This window comes from Globicephala melas, chromosome 18 (assembly GCF_963455315.2).
Source record: "Globicephala melas chromosome 18, mGloMel1.2, whole genome shotgun sequence".
Taxonomy (NCBI): Eukaryota; Metazoa; Chordata; class Mammalia; order Artiodactyla; family Delphinidae; genus Globicephala; species Globicephala melas.
In genome coordinates, this window is record NC_083331.1 from 64,283,587 (window position 1) to 64,307,491 (window position 23,905).

Below are 23,905 nucleotides of genomic sequence, written 5' to 3' on the forward strand. Positions count from 1 at the left end.
AACCAAGAAAACAGTGATACTTCCAGGTTATACACCTAAGTTTACAACAAAAAACAAAAAGATGGCTAAAATTAGGATTAGATCCTAACCTTATACTAATTGGGATAAGGTGAATAAGCAAAAGTTGAATGAGCAGAAAGAAAACTGTCTCACTGTAAAATATTGGGCCTTATAGACTAAATAATAAGATATTCTAGGCACTATTTTCCTGCAACTTTACAAATATATTTTTTTACTTCTATATCAGACAAACAAGTAAGAAAGCAAAACACTAACGTCACTACAAAAAAAATCATGACACAGACAGTAAAACAGACAACTGAAGAATCTCTTCTCTTTCCAGTCACCATAAATTTGGGGAGTAGGGGCATGGGGTAGGGGAGTGAAAAACGAACTAGGTACCAAAGCCTGAATAAAAGAAAGAGAAAAGGTGGTTTTAAGTGGGATTTCACCTGGATTGATTCATCTATGGCTCCAGGCTGCCATCATTATCAACTCTAAGCTCCTGGTTAGTAACAGGGTTTATCTAAACTAAACCAATGCGAGAACTTACCCGATCTTCTATAGCACCGCCATATCTTTAGATCTACCGAAGAGCTGGGTGGGGTTCCTATAATACAGGGAGTGGTTTTGCTGTGGTTCCCCCAATAGGAACCTTCTCAGATCTCCATTCTGTCCACTCCGAGTCCTCTAACCATAATATTCTCCCATTTAAAGTCAACATGAACCCTATTAAACATTAAACTATATTTCCAAGAGAGCCTACTAAGGGTAGTTTTCTCTTTATGCAAATTATTAAAGACATCATGGGATGCTTAACGGCATTTCTAATATGACAGGATCTGAGAACTAACTCTCTTACTCTCTGACTCCTCCCCACTTAAGTTAGGGAAAAAAACGCTCACGCGCACGCTTTGCTGTTTTCACTCCCAAGAGTGACTTAAATGCCAAAGATGAGCTCACTATGAAACCAAGATCCCACATATTTTCTTATAATATCAAATAATATAAATTTCAGATCTAACATTTTCCTAACTTATGATCAGTTATAAAATTACAAAAATTTTATTCTGAAAGTCAAGACAGAAATGGAATAGGATTTAGAATAGATACATGCACTCCTGTTTTTACTGCAGCATTATTCACAATAACCAAGATACAGAAACAACCAAAGAGTCTATCAACAGATGAATGGACAAAGAAGATGTTATGTGTATAGATAAATACATAGATACATACACACACAGTGAAATACTATTCAGCCATGGGAGAAAAGAAAATTCTTTTTTCTTTTTGCAAAAACACGGATGGACTTTGAGGAAATTGTGCGAAGTGAGATAAGTCAGACAGGGAAAGACAAATACTGTATGATATCTCTTATATATGAAATCTAAAAAAAAAAAAAAAAAAAAATCAAACTCATAAAACCAGACAGTAAAATGAGATGTTTAAAGGTCTATATTTGCAATTAATAGATAAAGCAGCCCTGGAGACCTAAAACACAGTACAGTGATGACAGACAACAAAACTGTACTATAGATATTAAATTTGCTAAGAGACTAGATATTAATCATTCCCAACATGAGAATAAATTATAATTATATGATGCCATAGGTGTTAGTCAGCTAACACAATATCAATCATACTGCAATATAAATAGACCAAATCAATACGTTGTACACTTTAAACTTATACAATGTTGCACCACAAATATACCTTTTTTAAAAGTCATGACAAGGCACTAGTAAAAGTCTCTTAAAAAATAGGGCCACGAGAACAGGCAAAAATGATCATCTAGTTTTCAGAAACAGTCATCTTCCTTGTAGATGGAAGATCCATCTCCGACCCCCATTCGGGAACTAATTCATTTTCAAATGCTAAATCCTTCTGAGAACTGATAAAAGCAAGAAGCTCATATAAAAGCTGGATAAACAAAATGAGGAAGATGAAGATCAAAGAATTCATACACACACACTCAGATACACATATCCATTCATTTCATACACACTGAAATACCTGTTTCGTGCAGCCTGTCCAGGTCATGGAAATTTCTGAAACAATTTCTGATTCATACAATGTCCACATTCATTTCATAGGAAATACTATGCTAAACATAACTTCACCTCTACCTGAAGAGCTGCCATTATTGTATAACGATATATAATATGTAGGAATGGGTGCCGGATCTTTAGAAAATGGCCATGGAGATTTCAGAATACAGTATCTGGTTACCTTATGCAAAATTCCCAGCACACTGGCATATGCAGATGCTTCTTAAATATTGAGTTATATAATCTGTATGATGATTAATGATTTGGGGCAAACTGGGTCATTATTTTCAATTCGAGGCATCATATCTCTATGGTTTACAAATAAAAACCAGTGGGGACAGTAAGTAGAGGATTCGGCAAGAAGGTAAAGAAGACCATGCATCTGACAGAGGCAGAAGAGACTGCAAAAAAATTTCTTGTGCTTCGATGGTATTAAAGATGAAATGAAGCAATGGAAGAGACGGTATTTTAACAAGTTTAAATTGTCAAATACATTTCCAACGTTGCTCTGAAATGACAAGACATAGGGCAGTAGTCCAAATTTATCATACTTCAGGCTGATGTTCAATGATAGGGAACTACATTATAACTGCCAACAGACGAAACCTGTCGTGCAGCAGATCTCTGAAACATTATACCGTGTGCGGAAACTACTATCACAAAAATCCTCTAAGTCCTTACAACCTATTTTTGGTTTTCTTCTTCATCAAATTATTTCTAAGCCAGTTCTGCAGGATGATAAAATCATTGAATTTCAGAGCTTAAGGCCTCTCAAACATAACTGAGTTCTTGAATGCCAAGACTTGGGACAAGGTAGGGGCTCCCTGCCTAACTAATACAGCCACCTGGCAGGCAGGTGTTAACCAAGTTAAGTGCTCTCTCTGTCTTCACTTAGGTCTCTCCACCCAAAATGATGTATTCTTCAGGGACCTCAATGCCATTTTACCCAGCCAGTAAGTTATGGCATTTACATGGTTCGTTTATTAATGCTAATTGAGAAATATTTATAGGAAAACTGTATTTGTTCTGTTGCATTTGGTATGCCTTTAACTGCATTAAAAATGTAATCTACGGTTTATAACAACTAACAGGGAATCTCATTTTCATCCCAAGCTGCTTTAACCATTATTTTGCACGAGAAGAAGTTTTGAAGTATCAGAATGTCCATCTGACGGAAATGCAGGAAAACTGCCTGGAATTAACCTGAGTGAACAAACCACGAAATTTCTCTAAAAACATCCCATGAATAAAATGTGAAGGCTGGACAGTCTAAAACTGCCTTAGGTCAACTTTAACTTTCACTTGTGAAATCTGCCATTTTTCATGCTTTTTGGAAAAGGTGAATACATTTTGACCAGTTACAGCGTTTTCTTTAAAAAATAGTAAGTCCCTGCTGCTCCTAAGAAGTACAGCCGTTCCCTGGAATAATTACAATGTTCCATTTAAATAGAAGTTATATTATAAAATTTCAAACTGTCTTTACTTAATTATACAATAGACTTCTGTAATAAACTTCAGCCGTATCATTTTCAAACAAACAAAACAGACCAGATGTTTGGTACTTACATGCAAAACTGAGCTCCCGCTGTGAAACTAGATTAAAATGAACTCGGGAACGAAGCTAAGCCCCGATGAAAACAAAAACAAAACAAGCAAACAAACAAAAAACATGCCGTTGATTTTGCTTTGTAGGTTGTTAGTCTTGATCATTTACATATTTTTCCTTGCATCTGGGAAAATACACACATCCTTTCCCACCATTTTATCAAAATTAACATATTCCTCTGGATTTTGTAGGGGTAAGAAAAGACAAAAAGGAAAATCGCTAAAATTTCATGATGTCACTTAGTCAAAATTCAATCAATGTCAGTTATTTCTTGGGCATTGCTTTACGTGCTTTACATAAAGTAATTCTCACACACATAAAACAACATTGGTGCTATTATTATACAATCATCCCCATTGTAAAGATAAAGTTGAGGCAGATAGTTTAAATGACTGGACAAAGGTCTGTCACTGGCCAAGCTGGATTCACATTCAGGCAGGTTGATTCCAAAGTCTGTTCTCTTTACCACTGGGCACTGTGGATACCAAATTACAGTAGTCAAAACCACTATTGTAAAATAAAGGAAAACCATTCAATTTGGTGTTGGTAAAGTCAAAGATCACTTTATTGTCTGGTTAATATTCAAACCTTAAATTTTACATCTCTTTAATAGAATCTAATAATACGAATCTTGTTCTGGTGTGACAATCTAACTCAAAAGAAGTCTCTCTCATTCACAAACACACACACACCACCACCACCACCACCACCACCACCACCACCACCACCCCACATCAATGCTGCTTAAGATAACTGTGCTTCAATCAAGAGGGTCTTGATCGTGCCAGTGAAGTGACTGGCACAGCTCTTCCAAAGCTCTGTTCTAGCAGATCTAAGACATCGCAATATCTCCACCTACATCCCAACTCCATTTCCATTAATAGCTTTAAAATGTCTACTGATGACAAAGTTCTCTTATCTGATATCAAATAAAAAATGGACATAAGAGGGGGCTTCCCTGGTGGCGCAGTGGTTGAGAGTCTGCCTGCCGATGCAGGGGACACAGGTTCTTGCCCCGGTCTGGGAGGATCCCACATGCCGCGGAGCGGCTGGGCCCGTGAGCCATGGCCGCTGAGCCTGCGTGTCCAGAGCCTGTGCTCCGCAATGGGAGAGGCCACAACAGTGAGAGGCCCGCGTACCGCAAAAAAAAAAAAAAAAAAAATGGACATAAGAATTAGGGGGAGAGAAAAGATGAGGTATATTTTTAAAAATACTCAATGTTTATCCGAAACCTGTAAGGTACTCATTGTGTTACCTAAAATTTCAAACCTTAATCTTATGTTAAAAAGTTGGCAACTTGGTTATAACAACAACTAAGAGATGAAACACCTGAAGGCCAGGTCAATTAAGCATGAAACTCTTATAGTGTCTACTTTGTGAAAGGAGATGTGAGTGGTTAAAAAATTTGATATCAAGGGGAATTAAACCTCCTTCATTCAAGTTTTAAAATTCCCTAATGTATGACTGAAATATACTCACCTGGTCTAAAGACTTGACAATTTGTTTACAAACACAGCAGCTTATCTGATTGAAGGCTAAACCACTGACTGTCTGGATTACACAGGTGCTGCCTTTTATTAGCATGGCTATTTATGTCAACAACGATTTATTTAATCTTGAAGTCAAGGAAGAACAATTTTCTAGCAACACTGATTACTCATCATCTTGAAATACGTGTTTATTTTCCTCCTATTTACAGGATTATGTCAAGACTAACATTTAAAACTTGGCACCAATAAAAAATATTTCTGTCTACAGTATCACCCATCGGTGGAACTCATTAAGCCATATTTGACAACCTTTTCATTTCTATGCTAAGAGGAAAATATAGTTAAGATTTATATTACCATGAGATATAATTTTAGGATATTATTGCCACTTTATTTTCCAAAAAGGAAAAATAATAAATTTATAGTTCCAAAGGAAATAAATTTTATGAGCCCAGGCCAGTCTGACACCAACAGAAAAGATAAAAAAAATTCTAAAAATAATGACTACATGTAAGAAAGCAACCATTTCTTATTCTATGTTTAAATATGTGAAGGTAACGAAAAAAAATTAATCCATGATCTTGACTACATCTCAAAGCACTGCTACTAACCTAGATAAACAGAATTATTTATGTAAGAAAATATGTTTAAGGACAAATCCACATGCACTGTGGTATCTGTTCAAATATCTTTGTGTAGAACAGAAAGAGGTGGAAGCTTTGTTTTTCTTACCACACCCTCAAAAGTCTCTATACATTTTCATTATATGCCTCAAGCAGCGTAAAGAATAAGATCAGTCACTGAGTCAAAAGAACACTTCCAGGGCTTGCCTGGTGGCGCAGTGGTTGAGAGTCCGCCTGCCGATGCGGGGGACGCGGGTTCGTGCTCCGGTCCGGGAGGATCCCACATGCCGCGGAGCGGCTGCGCCCGTGAGCCATGGCCACTGAGCCTGCGCGTCCGGAGCCTGTGCTCCGCAACGGGAGAGGCCACAACAGTGAGAGGCCCGCGTATCGCAAAAAAAAAAAAATCACTTCTAGAAACATCCACTTGAAGTTCAGAGAGAAATCATTAACTAATATTGACTTAAACATCCCAAAATCAGGAACTTGGGCTGAAAATCAACCAGGGCAGGTACTCTGGTTTCTCCTGACGTGTTAACAACACGCTGCTCGGTGGCACTGCCTTCTCCCAGCAGCAGACCCAGAGGCAGGATTCCCCATCATGAGGAGCATGACTGTATTTGGAATAATGTCTGGATAAAGATTCTTAAACACATAACAAGTCTAAAATAGACTTTCCAGGTGTTCAAGAGGTTGAAACATTTCCCCGTGTGATACAATCTATTAAAATGCAGATGCAAAAAAGAAATGAAAGGAAAATATTTCCAGAACAGAGAACTTGATTTCATGACATCTTTCCATTTAACCACAGTATTTTAATAAACTTCCACTCAAAGTGCACTTTGAAGCTTGTCAGATGGACTTTCTATCTATATGAGGGGGAAATTCTTCACAGAATAATTGTGGTTACCAAGAATGAAAAGAACACTCAACAGATCATAGTTGATTTCATGATACCATTACTTATGGAGAAAATGTCATTGCTTATGTTCTACCTACTGTCAAAGCATTTGTAACACACTTCTAAAAAGCCCAAAGAGGACTTCCCTGGCAGTCCAGTGGTTAAGACTCCATGCTCCCAAGGCAGGGGGCATGGGTTCGATCCCTGATCGGGGAACTATGATCCCACATGCTACAACTAAGAGCCCACAGGCCTCTGAATCTGTACCTTTTCTATATGGAATTGTAGAATATTAACACTAGATTAAAAAAAAAATAATAAATAATCCACTGTCGGCAATTTTTTTAATTTGCAAATGCCTTGAAGACAGGACTTTTTGCTCCAGTGCTTGGGACCACAACTGACAACCAGTAAATGACCAATAAATGGTCATTTTGATGAGTAAAAAAGCCCCAGTTAAAAGTGAAGTGACAGTTCTTCCAAAGCTCTGTTCTAGCGGAGCAGGAACGCTGCAACATCTCCACCTACATCTGAGCTCCCTGTCTAATAACAGTTTACTAATGTCTACTGACATTTTAAAATGGTTGAATTCCCCCTCTTTACTTCTTAAGGGACTGTAGTTTATAAGGTAAAACTACCAGGTATGAAATATTTAACCCTCTTAAGTGCCAAGACTCGTCTTCAATGCACAACTAAACCACAGGGGAACGTATTAGGTGTTCGACAGTTTCATTTCCGTGACTGATTGGCATTAGGAGAACTTGGAACCTTGCATAGTCTGGTTCTATGAGCCGCAGCTTCCAAAGAACCAATATGGGTGGTTTTTTTCTTCATGCCATCAAACACCAAAAACAAAGTCCACCATAAATAATCTATTACAAATTCTACTTTGGAAAATAAACTATAAGGAAGAATTCAATTTAATATAAACACCAAGTGTTCTTTCAAGACTGTAAACTTCCATTGTTCTTCGAGATCATGGCATGGAGAGATTCAAATACACTCCTGAACACCCTTTCTTCTATCCAGTCAACAAATACTTACAAAGCAGCTACAGTTGCCCAATCCTGACTTGGAGGCTTTCACAGTAACACCACAGATATACTCTAGGAGGGCAGAGAGCACAAGGCTAACAGAGGAGACAGGCAGTCAATACATAATTACCTAAATTATAATTTACTTGTACTTGCGAAAAATACTATAGAGATTAAAAACATAACTTTATGGGGACTTCCCTGGCGGTCCAGGGGCTAAGACTCCAGGCTCCCAATGCAGGGGGCCCGGGTTCGATCCCTGGTCAGGGAACTAGACCCGACATGCCACAACTAAGAGGCCTAAGAGCTCACACGCCTCAAAGAAGATCCCGCACACGGCAAAGAAGATCCCACATGCCGCAACTAAGACTGGCGCAGCCAAATAAATAAATATTTTTAAAATAAATCAATTAATTAACTAAAACATAACTTTATGTGAAATAAAACATTGCTGGCTCAATGTTATTAATATTTGGATTTTTTCCCATTCTCTTCATGGCAAAATAATAATAATGTTTAAAATAAAGGAGAGGCAGGGAAGAAATGGTAACAGAAGATGAAGGCTCCAGCTAGAAAATGAAAATCAAACTTCGCCCCATGGTGTCATAGGAGAGCTTTGAAATCAAATCTTTGAGGGGAAAGACTTGGCCGTAAAGCAAAACCATATGGAATTTTCAATCCAGGAAATTGATATACTTAATGTTTATTGTTGTTGAATCCGACCTCGAAGAACTATTCCAGTTTCTCTTGAAATAGCTGTACAAAAGCAATGAACTGTGTCATAAAACTACTTTGATGTATTTTCTGACTGTCACAAACAGCTACAAGGTTGAAGTAATTGTGTGTGTGTGTGTGTGTCTGTGTGTGTGTCTGGGGAGGCAGGTGTTGTTAAATAACAGTATTTGAATTACACTTACACTTGGGCCTTCCCATCCATGGGTTCCACATCCTTGGATTCAACCAACCATGGATCAAAAATATTTGAAAAAAATCCCAGAAAGCTCCAAAAAGCAAAACTTGAATTTGCTTATATAAGTAAAAGTGTAAGTAATCTAGCAGGGATTTAAAGTATATGGGAGGATGTGCATAGGTTGTATTAGGGACACTGAGCTTACTCAGACTTTGGTATCTACAGGGGTCCTGTAACAAACCACCCGAGGATACCAAGGGATAACTGTACTATAATTCATACATCCCATAAAATAATGCCAAACTACTGAGCACACTAAGACCAGAAACTGGAATACAGCAGTGAAGTCCTGGGTACCAAAGACCGCCTGGCTCCAATTAAGCTGAAGGTTGAGACAACACATATTAAAATGAAGTGGAGAACTTCTATATCCTACGATGTTGGAAAAGTTTTAAATGCAATCAAGTAAAATGTCATCCTTAACAATTTCCGGGGACAGTACCATTAGCACATCGAACAAGGTACAAGCTTCTCAAATCGTATCTTTTTAACATTTTATTGGAGAACGACAGTGCTTTCTCTGTTACTAAATTGTCCGTATTTCCATGTATGACTATTAACAGAGAAAAAAAATGGATAAAGAGTAATCAGAACATTCTAATAGATTTAAAATGTACACCAAAATGTTGCAATATTTACCAGGTGTGGACAAGTGCTATAATAATCACCTTTATAGAGATTACTGACAAAATAACAATGGTAATCAAATATATGTAACTATTTAAACTCGTAACAAAGGCTTCTATGATACTATTAGCAGTAAACGCGCAACACCCATAAAATGTGACTTAATATCACCCTGATAAGACTTTAAGTACATATAACCATTGTTACGTGAAAAACATTATTTTTAATATGTCACAACCCAACAGGATTTAATTACCACACCTACTTCAAACTATTAGCTGTTTAATTGAAACCTGAAAAAGTAATATTTATGTGGCCATTGAGAATCATCATGATTGATGAAATCTTTTGTGTTATTCCCATTATAGTCACTTGCATTTGTTATTTTTAACAAGGAAAAATGAAAGGGGAAATGTGTGTTTTAGTTTTGCAACAAAGCTTTTCAGATGATGACTAACTTCTTCCTTTGAACACAAAAAGCCTCTTTAACTAATGTACATATAAATATGTTCTCTACAATGTGCACTAAGCAAAGAAAGGGAAGAAAAACAAAGGCGGGGGGGGGGGGGGGGGGGGAGGGTGAGGCTGTAGGACTTAAGCCAGAATTAAAAGCAACCTAGGCAAGATGAGTACATGAAAGCTGTCAGGATAGTTGTTATTCTTATTCTCAATTACTTACAGCTCATCTGCTCTCAAGGAAGAAAAATCATAGTTTCTTTTAACCATATCCACAACAGATCTCACTTGAAAGGAAACATAGCAAGTGATTTGGCATGAATGGGCGTATTACCAATTTTCCAGCATCACTACTGAATATTTATGTCGGTGACGAATGATGACACTGGTGAAGTATTTTAACACGAAGCCTTGCCTTGTAAATCGTCTGAATGATGCTGTGTCAAAACAACACCTACCATAAATCAGAGGTTTCAGGACCAGTATTTCTTGTTCTAACATGCTACCTGCTCAGCAGAATCACTTGTGTGGACAGGCATAGATTACTGTGTGCTAAGCAGAGCCATCTTACCTCCTAACTTATAGAGCTATAATTTAACAGGCCTATTATCAAGGTAATTTTGACAGTTCTGAAATATTATACTTGTTAAAAATATGCATTTAGCACTAACCTCAGTGGTCATTTGAACTGAATAAACAGACAGGTATCCCTGCAATTATTATTCTTCCCTACGGATGACTCTTTTTTCTAGCAAGGCAGTGGTCTGTTGACAACCGATTTTATAAATACTAGAGCAAGAGGGTTATTCTGATACTACAAAAAGCTCACCACGTTGCTTTCAAATCACTTTTCACTTCTTCACAAGTTCATTAGCAACTTGTAGTGGAGGCTAAGGACTCCCTTTCCAGGTTAAAGAAACGGCAATAGTTCAAACCTCCACTACCCTCCTCCTTGCTCCAACCCTCAATTCCTACATGATGCACATCCTAATTCGGGGTATTTTACATGCGTGAAATCTGCAGAGCCTCATTTCCCACTCAGTCAAGTTGGAAATATTAATCCTTAGGGCAATTCTAGAGTTCTGATTACAGAAGATAAGAGAATATGTCTTCTCTTAGACTGTAGTGCTACCAGAAGAATAAAAAGAACAAAAGAAATTAGTACTTTTTCTCTTTTGATAATGCGTTAGCTCTAACTTAACTTGATCTGTAAAGAAAAACTAAAGATATACATTTGTACCTTTCTTTTTACACTGAATGCATAAATAAGTGAACAAACACGTGTGCGCACACTGCAGAAAAATAAGTTGCGTGAAATGAACATACTGGCCACAATCCAATTAACTTCGCGTCTCCGTAAGAGAAGAAATACAACATCTAGCAACGCCGGTGGCACAGTTTCTTAGAGCCAAATTAGCAAACTGACAGAAAATAAACAATTATTTATCCGGAATCCATTGCACTCCAAGCACTCAGCCAAGTGTCTTGTCACAAGGATTAGGCATGAAAAAGCAGGACAACCCTCTTCTCATCTTTTCTCCAAAACAAAGGGTGAAATTCTAGACACTTGATAAGAATAAAATATTTCTGCTGACTCTGATGGCATGGATGAAAATGGAAGAAACTGTGTGGTCATATTTCTTACAAAACTCATGTTTGACTCAGGTCCTACAACTGACCGTATTTTACCCTTCAGGAATTAAAATATATCCAGTCAAGACGTCAGCAGCGGGGCTTCCCGGGTGGTGCAGTGGTTAAGAATCCACTTGCCAATGCAGGCGACGCGGGTTCGATCCCTGGCCCGGGAAGATCCCATCCCACCTGCCGCGGAGCAGCTAAGCCCGTGCACCACAACTACTGAGCCTGCGCTCTAGAGCCTGCGTGCCACAACTACTGAAGCCGGCTCACTTGGAGCCCATGTTCCGCAACAGGAGAAGGCACCGCAATGAGAAGCCTGTGCACCACGACTAAGAATAGCCCCTGCTCGCCGCAACTAAAGAAAGCCGGCGCGCAGCAACCAAAGCAGCCAAGAAAAAAAAAAGTCAACAGCAGTCTATTCCAGTGACTAGGGTACAACACATAAGCTAAGAAATCCCTGGCAGTCCAGTGGTTAAGACTCCGTGCTTCCACGGCTAGGAGGGCAGGTTCGATCCCTGGTAGGGGAACTAAGACCCTGCATGCCGCCCTGCGCAGCCGAAAAAAAAAAAAACAACCAAACTTGTTATTAAAAAAAAAAAAAAAAAAGAGAGATCTAAATACCTTGTTTGAAATGCTAGATATTTCAGGACAACAAGAGTTTACTGTTTCACACATAATAAACCACAACAGTGTTTTTAAAATTCTGTATCAATACTACAAAATACAAAGATTCAAGACATAAAAATGGAATTTCCAAGAAATCTTTAATACAAAAAAAGCAGATCTTGCAATAAGGTGCCCCTTACATTATATCCCTGAAATAATGTAGATCATGCTGCCCTCTTGTGCCAGATGTAGAAAATAAAACAACTTCTGCCTGTTCAACGGAAACACAATTTGGATTCAAAATAGTAATGATCTCTAAATTTCTAACTGATTTACTGTTGACCTGAGATTTGCGTTACCTGTGTATGAAGATCTGATACAAGTGAAATGCAGCTTTGGTGATAAAAGACAAAGATTGGCTAGGAAGAGGTGGACGCAGCAAACAGCACAGGGACACAGCCCACATCTGCAAAGGCTCTATACTGTTCAAATCCAGCTGCAGTCAAATCGTGTAAGAAATGTCGGGGCCCCCGGAAATGTGTGGCACTTTAATAAACACACACAGTGCCATTACTAAAATACACGGAAGGAAGGAAGCGCAGCAGAGAGACGGTGAGCTAACGGGAAGGTGAGAAGAAAGGAGAAAAAGGAAACACTGCTTCTGCCAGTCTAAGGAACAGATTATGAAAGACCCGTAGGCAATAGGCTATCAAATTACATAAACAAACTAAGTAAACTTCATGCGCCCAATACAAGGATTCAAAATGGAGAGTAACATAGCCACTGGAGCTTAGAGGGATGGAACCCTCTTTAAAATCGGCTTCCTGGAATGTTCAACTGCAGGCAGAGAAACTATGCTATACAGAAGAACCGCACACTTGCCAGGCTGACTCTGCCCTCCTTCTTAAAATACAAGTGAACTTGGGACTTTGGTAGGACAACCCGTGTTTCAGGAACTTCCCCTGGAGGCCTGGTTCTTAGCATAAGTGCAGAGTACCCGAGCGTCTAACAAAGTTCATGAGGATCTGAGATGAAGCATGAGAAGGGAGACGGGACATCTGGAGCATTCCCACCAATGGATGAATGTATAAAAGGCATAGTGACAATCCAGTTCAGGGTCAGTGAGAATCTACTGGCACAAGTGGGCAGAAGGGAACTCTGGCGAACTGCTTGCAAATCCCAGCCAGACTGGGTATGGGGCAGATCCGATGGGCCTCTGCCTGGAGTTTCCAGCTTCCATCGGTCACCATGCCAACTCTACACACTGGCCAAAGTCCTTCCTCTCCCTCCCTTTTCTAACTCTGGGAGGCTGTCAGGATCCTGAACTCACAGGAAACTTACTCACCCCTGGGGTCTCCTGGAGAGTGTGCTCTGACAATGGAAGGATATGCTTCCTGATCTCTCCACGCTACCTGGAGAACATACTCTGGAACTCAGGGGCCACAACTTTATGCTGGGAACTTGGACGCATCAAATGCAGATATTTAATGCAACGTAAAAGTCAAGCATGTCCATCTCTCTACTGTAGAGGGGAGTTTTAAAAAGTATTATATAATTACTAGGTTATACACAATCAATAATGTCAACTAAGAGGCATAATTCTTACCCATGTAAGAATTTGTACTTTTTCCAACTGTAAAAAGCACAAAATTTTTATCCAAACAGAAAATTAAATTCGATCACTTAAAATTTTTAATTAAAAAAAGTTTTCATCTACCACTAAAAGAGTAAATAAGTAATTCTTGGCCCCTAAACCTTTTGGGCAAACTAGGCCTATGTTTGTAGTACTTATTTGGGCTTGTATTTTCTTGAAGGAATCAAGTCCTGCTAATACATACAGGAGGGGGAGGCAAGGTAAACACGAGCGTGCCGGCTGCTCTAAGATGAGTGACCTCAAAGATTTAAACGTGGTCCCAAATCCTTGAATGACAAATAAACCAGCGTCTGAAGAAGCCTACAGGTCTTGAACATGAAGAGCCTGGTTAACTGTGGTCACCAGCACTCAGAGGCTGTGATAACAGACATCCAGTCCCACTTACTGCTCCCAACTTTATGGCTGTAGTTTTCACATTAACTGACAAATTGAAGCAACTTCACAGCCATAATAGCACATCATCCTCCAATCACTTTTGCATGATGATGACATAAAAAGACGAGATCTGTGTGGGCCTCTGCCGTTTACCGTCCTGTGCTCTGCACAGTGCCTGGACTAAACAACACGTGCTGAATAAATCTGCACAACATGCCGCCCTGCACAGTCTTCCTGAATCCTCACGACAGTCTTGGGAAACAGGAGGGGCAGCAGTTGTTCCCATTTCACAGGAGAGGATGTTCCCAGATACCATGTATTCATAGTCACTAAGGTTCATTAGGCACTGACCGTATGCTAAGCGCTGTGAATGTATTAACCTAATTAATTCTAACAGTATCAATATATTAAGGAGTGTGTGAAGAGCACCCCCATTTTACAGATAAAACTGAGACACAGAGAAATTAAATAACCAACACATAAATATTAATATCACGTTAACGGACTATTACTATTAGTAACTAGCAGCAGAACTGAACCCAGGCAGCTGGCTCCAGAGTCCATACGTTTACAACAAGGCAGACAACATCCTGCCTTGAGATTCGCCTGCTCAGCAGTATGTATCTGCTTTGGCCTTGGTCACATGGCTAGTTGATGGCCAAGCCAAGGCTACTCCTGTCCTCCCTCCCGCCCACATCCCTGCCTTGAAAGGTACTGTCAATCACTGCCTGCAAAAACAAAGCCACCCTGGGCCTCACCACAAGTCGAACCAAGTGAACAGAGAGGGCATGTATGCTGATGAACTAACTCTTCATAGGAGCCCAGGTCAGGAGCAAGACGGGTCAAAGGCCTGAGTGTGGAGGAAGCAACCACTGAAAAACCTCCAGGGACACTCATATCCAGAAACTTACTACTGAAGACCCACCTGCTGTGTACCACAAGGCCTCTTACATGCCACCAAAAGCCCAATGTAAATTACACAGTTAATTTTATTGAAAAGGATGTTTACAGTTCACTAATCTTGGGTTTTAATTAATTTTTCATTACCATTCTAGGTAAACGTCATAGTCACGGCACATGCCAGAGCTCTGTGATTCCACAAGCAGATGGGAAATGAAAGAAAGAAACACACAGCCTGTCGTGTAGAGATTCATTATAAGAAGGTTCTAGCAGACAACCTACCTTGACAGAATATAACACAGCCAATATTTTAGCAACTAGCCAAAAATATTTAAATATATTTGCATCAAATGTAGGGTGTTTCATTTGCCACACAACAAATCGGCCCCTAAATCATCTGCAAAGTGAGCATACACTTATCTTTCCACACACACATAAACTGGAATAAAAGCTTATATGCCTCTATATTCAGATATCCTCTCATAGGCAAAAAACAGCAGCAAAGCTTTTTGTAGAAAATGGATCAACATGCAGTGATTTTCTTCCAAGCATCTCAAATATCAAACGTAATCAGGCATTAAGTACGATAACAAGACATATTTACTGAGAAACTTGGTGTCTGACTTACCTGTTGGGTTTCTATCAAAGAACAATACTGGAGCTCTCAAAATGGACTCGAACATTTGGTTGTGCAAAGTTTGTGAGGAACTAACAAGGACGTAGAAAACCAACAGAGATCTGGCGATGCCAAAAAGGACGGCAGATACAGTTAACCCTGAAATAGAGAAAACACTCAGCACAAGATCTCTGCCTTTTCTTCAAGGATGCTAAACCATGCCACGCAGCTTATAAAGATATTACGTAAATACTTTATTCCATTAAGCATCTGGATTCTAAAAGAGTTTAATGCATTCACAAGGTACATTTAAAAAGAAGAATATAAAAATCATGGTATTCCTCTCATTAAACAGAAACCTCATGGGGAAAAACATCAAGTGTAAAATAACATTTCATTCAAGGATTTCCTAATTCAATTATACATTCTACTGAAAGCTCAGAAGAAAGACAGTTTTTAAAAGTAGTTGATGGTCCCTTCTTCGCATTTGAAATCTTACTAATTACAACATGTCTCGATCTAATATTGTGATATGCTTTGGTAACAGCATGTGAATTAACAGGTAACAGGAGAAATGATTGACTACCATTTCCTTGTAGACAAAGCCCAAGTAGCTTTAAAGAATCTGACAATACCACATTAATTTTCAAGCAGAAAATCTACTTCTAACTAACTGAATTGCAAGAAAAATACAAATTATAAATAATCATTTAAATTCCGTTTTGTTAGTGATATGAGTACTTACTATGCACCTAAAAATTAAAATACCCTCCCCTAAGATCTTTTGAACTCACAATGCTAAATAGAATAACTTCTGTAATAAATATTCCACCAAGTACTTTTTTCCCTTTAGATGACACAACACTTATTTAAACCCTGAAAACCGCTCAAATTCCTGGATTCCATCAATAGGCACTTTCCTTAGCCCACCATCCTATATGAATGTATAACAAAATCCCTTCCTTCTTCCTTTAAGCCCTCATAGTCCACCAACTGAGAAGGTAAACAGCTAATGGGCTTAGATTTCTTAGCAAGAGATCAACGAAATACACACAAAATTTCAGCGAGTATGTTCTTACAAAGATAACTCACTCTATCTTTGCAGAAGGCTTGTGTGAGTATTTCCTGCGGGAATATTTAAAATTTTAGATGAGGATTTCCTTTTAAAAGCTACATATATTCTAGGCACTCTCGTGAAAACAGACAGCCATGTTAATATTAGCCTGGCAAGCCAGAAGTTAAATTAATCGCACAGTTGCGGACACGATAACATTGTGATCTCAAGGTAAGAAAGACTCGGAATCCTAATTCCCAGACACTGGATTTCTCCCTGCTTAGCTTCTCTCTTAAGTAATTAGTGAAGCCCAAGAGATGAGCAATGTGGCGAAGGGGAGTTTTGCATACCTACGAGGGAATGCTTTCACGTGGGGGCCCTTGCTGCCAGAGGATTTCATCCAAGGTCCATAAAAGCCAAGGTTTATTCAGAAAGAATTGGAACAATCCGAACCACAGGGTGGGGATCCGTTTCTAATCCTCTCGCCCATCCATATAATGATATACGATTTAGCTACAGCAACCTATCAGAGTAGACAATAGCCACATATTTCCAGTGGCTGGTTCTCTGAATGTGCAATCCTGGTTTAACTTCCACAATCCAGTACAGAGCAAATTAAGAGTTTTCATTCAACCTCTCTCTTCTAGTAGATTTTAAAAATAATTATTCTAATTAATTCACAGAATAAATGCGACTCAGACTCTTAATCTGTTAAGACATTACTGAATTACTCCTGGAAGCCCTAGTTGCTCACACAGGCTCATAGTAAGCACCTCAGACTCTCGTATAATAGACCAGATGATTCAATTTTACCTGAGTAAATTCCTAAGTACCAGTATAAATCGAGTTTTTCAGTTACATTTCCTTGTCCATTAACAGTGACATTCAGGGCACTCTGTTCATTCGCCCTATGGAACAGGGAAGAAAAAACATTATGCAATAGATGGAATTAGGTAAATACAAAAAAAAATGAACCTCGATTTAGGGGTCATGTTTTATGCTGGAAAATGTTTCCCAGCTCACAAGGCCCTGTGTCTGTCTACCTTATAAAAATTCAATTTGAATCATGACTTACAGTTCTCAAAACTGTCTGTAAGGAACCCGCTAAGGGTCAGACATCAGGAGAGACCATGGGAGGGTCACACCCACCAGCAGGAACTTTAACTTTTCTTCAGGGAAACTATGTGCGGATCAGAAGAGGAGGCTAAACAAGCCCCATCCCCCCGCCCCCATGACTGTGTGGGAAACTGAGAATTCGTGTCGATTTTTTAGCACTTTGGGTCAGACCAGGAATCACTCACCAGTATGAAAGCCACCAATCCTGAAGGACGTAGGCAACCTGGAGCAGGAAACAACAATCACTCAAACAGTGACATGACTGACCCCCTCCAAACCCCACTCACTAGAATGGGTGATGGAAAGGCTCCAGAGAACGGACACGGTCCTTCCAGCTCAGGTCGGGGCAAGCCCCACATCCCAGAGAACCACAGGTCAGGGAAGGGCACGTGACATTTTAAAATCTTTAAAAGACTTCATATTTTTCCTAGAATCTCTCTGTCACGGACACACAACACCCAGTAAGTCTCACTTATTTTGCTCCGCACATATTAACGCTTTTCAGCGCAAATCCCAGTGGACTGCAAAATATAGTTAATAATTGTGTAAATGTCAGGATTTTTCAAAGGAAAAAAGCTTGACAGGTACTGTGATGGTCAGTTTTCTGTGTCAGCTTGGCTAGCCCAGTCTCCAGTGACTCAGTGAAACTCTCATCTAGATATTGCTGTTAAGGTATTTTGTAGATGTGGTTCACATCTATCGTCAGAACTTAAGTAAAGTACATTGCCCTGAACAGTGTGATGGGCCTTCTCCAGTCAGACGAAGGCCTTAAGAGCAAGACCTGACGCTTCCTGGAGAAGGAAGAAATTCTGCCTCAAAACTGCAGGGTCAGCTCCTGCCTGGGGTTCCAGCCCGCACACCTGCCTTTCTGATTTCAGATTCACCCAGCTAGATCCCACAATCTCATGGAGTCAGTTTTCTGAAATAAATCCCTTAATACACATATTAAAAATAATAATACAGTAAAATAAATAATACAGTATAAAGAGTATTATAAGTATCAACCTCAGGGCACAAATCAAAATAAATGTCCTTACTTACCTGAGCTGCGATGTTTACTGGAATAAGGAAAAGGATGATAAGCCAGGGAGCACCGGCTGTGAAGTAATTTTTGTAGGCCTTAAAACCAACTTTTCCTTCCAAACGGCTCTCCTCAGATAGTGTAACCTGTATATTCTCAGTCTGGAAAGGAAAGGCAGTGAGAGACAAAAATATAAATAATGAACCCTACAATTTTTAGAATTCAACAGTGACCTCCACTGCAAAGCTGTGGGGAAAGAGACACAACTTATATGCTGATAGGAGCGTGCAAGATGGTCCACCTCCCACAGAGAAAGGTGTGGAAGTATCTAGCCAAACCATGTATGCATTTACCCAACCATGCTACTTCTAGGAATCTATTAGAGATAAGGAATACCATTTGCACAATGTTCTTGGGGACCTTTGCTTAAATTAGAACACCATGATTGATAGCCCCCTTACAACATAACTGATTAAACTATAAATGCAGAAGCTTTTTCCAAAATAATTATACAAAATGTTATGTAGCTAAAATACCCCTCTAGTTTATTTGTGTCACTCAATTATAGAAACATAAAACAAAGTGTGGGTTCAAAATATTAGTTAAATAGAGTAAACTGAGTTCACAGTGTGAGCTGGAGACATGTGAGTTTGGATAGCAGGGGAGCAGCATATGATCCAAATCTGTTTGGTTCCTGAATTTCAGAGAGGGATTCCTGAGTTTGGAATGTGAGTGACTAATCTGAATACTTATCAGAATCATCCAGGCTCCCGGGTTTGGAGAGTGAGGGATTGGATATCGAGGAACACCTGTGCATGTTTCTAAGGGAGATCTAGTGCATTTCTGCATTTCTGTCTGGAGGACTTAGAATACATTATAGAGTCACATGGGCTATGGATGTCCTGGGCTCTATGCTGGCCACTGGAAATGCAAGGTGGATAAGGTGTGGTTCTCGGTCTTGAAAGATAAGAAAGACAGACAAGAACTAACTCCAAAGTGTCTACTATGTGTCAGGTCCTTTGGACATGCTACCTTTGGCCTATCACAGGCCATCTGACAATGGGGAAAAATACCACCATCAGTCACCTGCACTGCCAGAACATTCCAACATGTAGGAACCATAGCTGATTTAATGTAAGTCATAGCAGGCTGGGTATGAGGGGTTCTTCAAATTAAGCCTCTGGATGAACAAGGGAAGCCAGGGTCTACCAGAGCAAGTACGATTTTAACTATGGTAACATGAAGAGTTCTAATGTCAATATCACATGCATCCTGGAATTCATAGCAGTAGACCCACTACTGGAGTCCATAAGATTCTCGACCCTACACCCAAAGAAGAACCCTAATCAGGCTTGCTCCCTGCATGCCCTTTTAATTCTACCAATTCCACGGAATAAGGCCTAGGCAGCTTAGGATCTACTTTGGGACAAACGAAGATGTCACGAGTGGAGAAGACTGAAGGTCCACGAGTCCACCGAGAGCAGACAGACCAGGGCATTTGCAGGATGACAAACTCACATCTTGGTCCTCTGGAGCGGCATCTTTCAACGAGGGTCTGGAAGACTGTTGAGACCAAACTGAGGACTCGGAAAAGGTGCGATTCCTCAGAGCTGGAGATCCTGGAACTGTAGATGGCTCAGTCTCCTCATTCTCCTTCTTTAAAATGGAACCAAAATCTACCCCAGATTTCAGGAACTCAGTGTACGTCCCCTTTTGCACCATTTCTCCCTAAAAGAACAATAAAGAATTTGAAAGGAATGCATTTGCATTTGATAATACTAATATAATGTAAATACTGGTCAAGAGAAGTAAATTAATCTTAAAGTATGATTTTTGTTAAAAAAATGATCCTTAGATCTGAAACTCTGGTTAACAAATCCAGTTCAGTTCAACTGAACTGAGCATTCTGTTCTCTGCCACACCCTGCGTTAGGTACTGGGGGATATGAAAGAAATGTGTGATCGGGAATTTAAAATGCAGACCACTGACGTAACTATCATGGGCATCTTCAGGGAAGCAGAAAGCACAGATGTTGGTGGGAGTATCAATATAGTCTGTTTAGACAACATGGGAATTGAGAGAACCCATGAGCGGCGTTGCAGCGTCTTCATGGTCTTTACAACCTCCCCACAAACGCAGAAGTTAGAAAATTCAATATTCCACCTGATAAAGTAGCTAAACAAGGAGGCCCTAAGACTGGGATGGCTCTAATGCCTTGGTACCCCACGCCACAAGCGAAAACTTCAGCCAGAACCAATGCACTTTAGTCTGAGAAAGAACTTAGGAACGAACAACCCATCACAAGCAGCCAGTCTTCCCCAAATCAGGCAACTGCTTCAACTACAGCCAGTCTAATCATTTTCTTTCAACACATGTGACACATCATTGCAGTTTCCCTCACTTACAAAGTTATATAAAGTAATGTGCAGAAGATTTTTTCTATTTTTTCACCATACAAAAAAAGACACAGCTGATTCATTCAGTTGCAAACAAAATATGGGAAATCCCAGGATGCAAAACTAAACAAAGGAGGGCAGCTCTGGTTAAGGCAGTATGGCTGAGTCCCTCTGCTGTGCGCCTGAAACTATCACAACATTGTTCACTGTCTATACTCCAATATTAAATAAAAAGTTTATACATACATATATATATATAAAACTAACTTTAAAACGAGAGAATAAAAAAAAAAAACTAAACAAAGGAGGGCATCTCTGGTGAAGGCAAGACAGATGGAAGAAGGTGGGCCAGGACCCCAGCTGATACCCCTTCTCACCCTATCCCCTGAGGCGGGCCACTGGGAGAAACCCAGTGAAGCCTTTGGGTACCACCTGACACTGCAGAACTAGAAAATTATTCAGGATATATTGTGTCTTGCTCCACTTGGAAGCAAAATGCATACACCTTCTTTAAGGAAATTACAACTTTCTACTTAGTTATCTGTAAGATGCACAGGGAAATGACTAGTGGCACACAGAAAGCAATTTTACTCTGCAGCCAAACGTTGATAATTCTGAAGGGATGGGGAGGCAGTCACCCCCTCACTACTGTGAGAGAGGGACCAGGCAAACAGTAAGGATGGACCCCAACTCACCCAAGGGTGCTCACCAGCGGATAACTGCTCGTTCTGACAGTACTAAAGCTGAGGGTGGTCTCCTCAGAACAAGCAATAAGGGGGCCCTGACACATCCACACACTGGTTATTCTGGTCGCCCAGGTTACTGACAATCACCGATTCTGTGCTCATTAATACTGCTAATGCTGGAGCTTTACCACACTAGCATCATGTCTCTGCATATGAAATTCATTATCCTCAAGTTGGAAGAATCTGAGGCCCCGATTTAGGGAGGAATAGAGGATCTGCATTTTAATACTATTTCTTATGGCAGAAATTCATTTCATAAGTGAGGGCCTATTGGGACAGACAAGGGTTCACGATGGAAGTGCTGAGGAACACAGGCAAACAAGGAGCGAAGCATAAAACAACCACTAACTCGGCAAAATTCTCAATAATCTCTACTCAACCCCCAAACACGTGAGTTGTTGTGCATTCGATGAATGGTGGCCCCCCAAAAAAGATATGTTCAAGCCCTAAACATGACACCTCTGAACGTGGCCTTATTTGGATACAGCTTCTTTGCACACGTAATGAAGGAAAGACGGCGTCATTCTGGAGTAGGGATGCCTTAAATCCAATACAACTGATGTCCTTATGAGAAGAGAAGAGCCTAAGACAGACACGGGGACAATGGCCACGTGACATCAGAGGCAGAGACTACAGTCCTGCAGCTGTAAGCCAAGGAACCCCAAGGAAGGCCGGTGAACCACAGAAGCTGGAAGGGAGGATTCTTCCCTAGAGCCTTCAGGGAGCGCACGGCCCTGCCAGCACCTTGATTTGGGACTTGCAGCCTACAGAACAGTGAGAAGATACATTTCTGTTGTTTTAAGCCACCTAGTCTTCAGTACTTTGCTATGGCAGAACTAGAATCTTCTCAACAATACCAAGACTTCTGTTTCTGCTGTTGCCCGTCCAGCGAACATTGGAGGAATCTTTTAAATCCCACCTCAGACCACATCACTCACCTGCTCTGGACCGTCCAGTAGCTTCCATCCCACTTCCTGGCCTGCCGCCCACTGCTCAGAGACCAGCGCCCTCCATGGCCCCCTGCTCCCTCTCCTCAGACACGCTGGCCTTCCTGCCATTCCTCCAACCTGCCAGCTCAGCTCCTTCCGTAGGACCCCCCTCCCCCAGGTGCCTGGATGGCCCGCACCCTCGTGTCCCTCAGGCCGGAGAGGCACCAGCTCCTCAGGGAGGAAGCCAGGATATCAGCCCCACCCCCTCTTTCATCACATCTGTCCCCATAAGAATGGGAGCCCTGGGAAGGGAGGGCTTTGTCCTCCTGCTGCACACGATCTCACACGTATCAGACACATAAAAAGATCTGAGCACTGAGACAAAGCAACTGGGTAAACCAGCAGAGTGGGCATCTCTAACTGGGGGTGCTCGGTTACCCATTTTGGGATTAATGAAAGATGCTCTTTAGGTAAACTGTACAACAAACAGGTGGATAAAAACATGTCTCAGTATCTCTAATTTCCAAATAATACACTTTGATTTAGGTTGTGGAAGGGGAAAATAAAAAGTTCTAAATCAAATAGCATCATTATCCTTAACAATTTTCACAGCAACACTGATAATTCAGCAACTCTGCAGCAGCACTTTTATACAGTTTAGGGCTTCTGTGGCTTAGAGTGCAACAGGGATATTTCTAAGGGCTTTGGATCCATCCTCAAAGCCATGGATACCAGCTCTGAGAAAAGGGGGGCATAAAACTGAGGCAGAAAAGGGCGTTTATGAAGAATCCAAGGAGAGTGACCTGCGGGGAGGGCTGGCCTTCAACACAACTAAGTGCTAGCAATTTGCACAGACTTTTAGAAATTACTTACATCTTTCAATATCAGAATCTGACTTGCAGCTTTTAGGTACTGCAACTGATGTGTCACTAGGACTGTGATCTTCTGATACAAGGCTTGACAAATACACCTACAAATGTAAAAGGTACAGCGTGCAAAAGCACGTTAGTGGAGGTGCTCCAAATTGGAAACAGAGAATTTGAAAACATAATGAGAAAAAGACAAGACAGCAGTCAAAGTTCTCTACTTCAAATACCAG

General features: G+C 40.3%; 1 protein-coding gene across 1 annotated transcript in view; it reads right to left on the reverse strand.

Annotated features, from left to right (window-relative positions):
• The window catches only part of ABCC4 (ATP binding cassette subfamily C member 4 (PEL blood group)), a 214,944-nt gene that overhangs the window by 90,397 nt on the left and 100,642 nt on the right, over positions 1-23,905 (reverse strand). Inside the window, exons 14-19 of the mRNA XM_030856904.2 lie at positions 23,680-23,776; positions 20,254-20,463; positions 18,756-18,896; positions 17,900-17,937; positions 17,412-17,506; positions 15,557-15,703 (exon numbers count right to left, since the gene is read on the reverse strand). Of these exons, the coding sequence (XP_030712764.1) occupies positions 15,557-15,703; positions 17,412-17,506; positions 17,900-17,937; positions 18,756-18,896; positions 20,254-20,463; positions 23,680-23,776 (728 nt within the window). The remainder of the gene's footprint in view (positions 1-15,556; positions 15,704-17,411; positions 17,507-17,899; positions 17,938-18,755; positions 18,897-20,253; positions 20,464-23,679; positions 23,777-23,905) is intronic.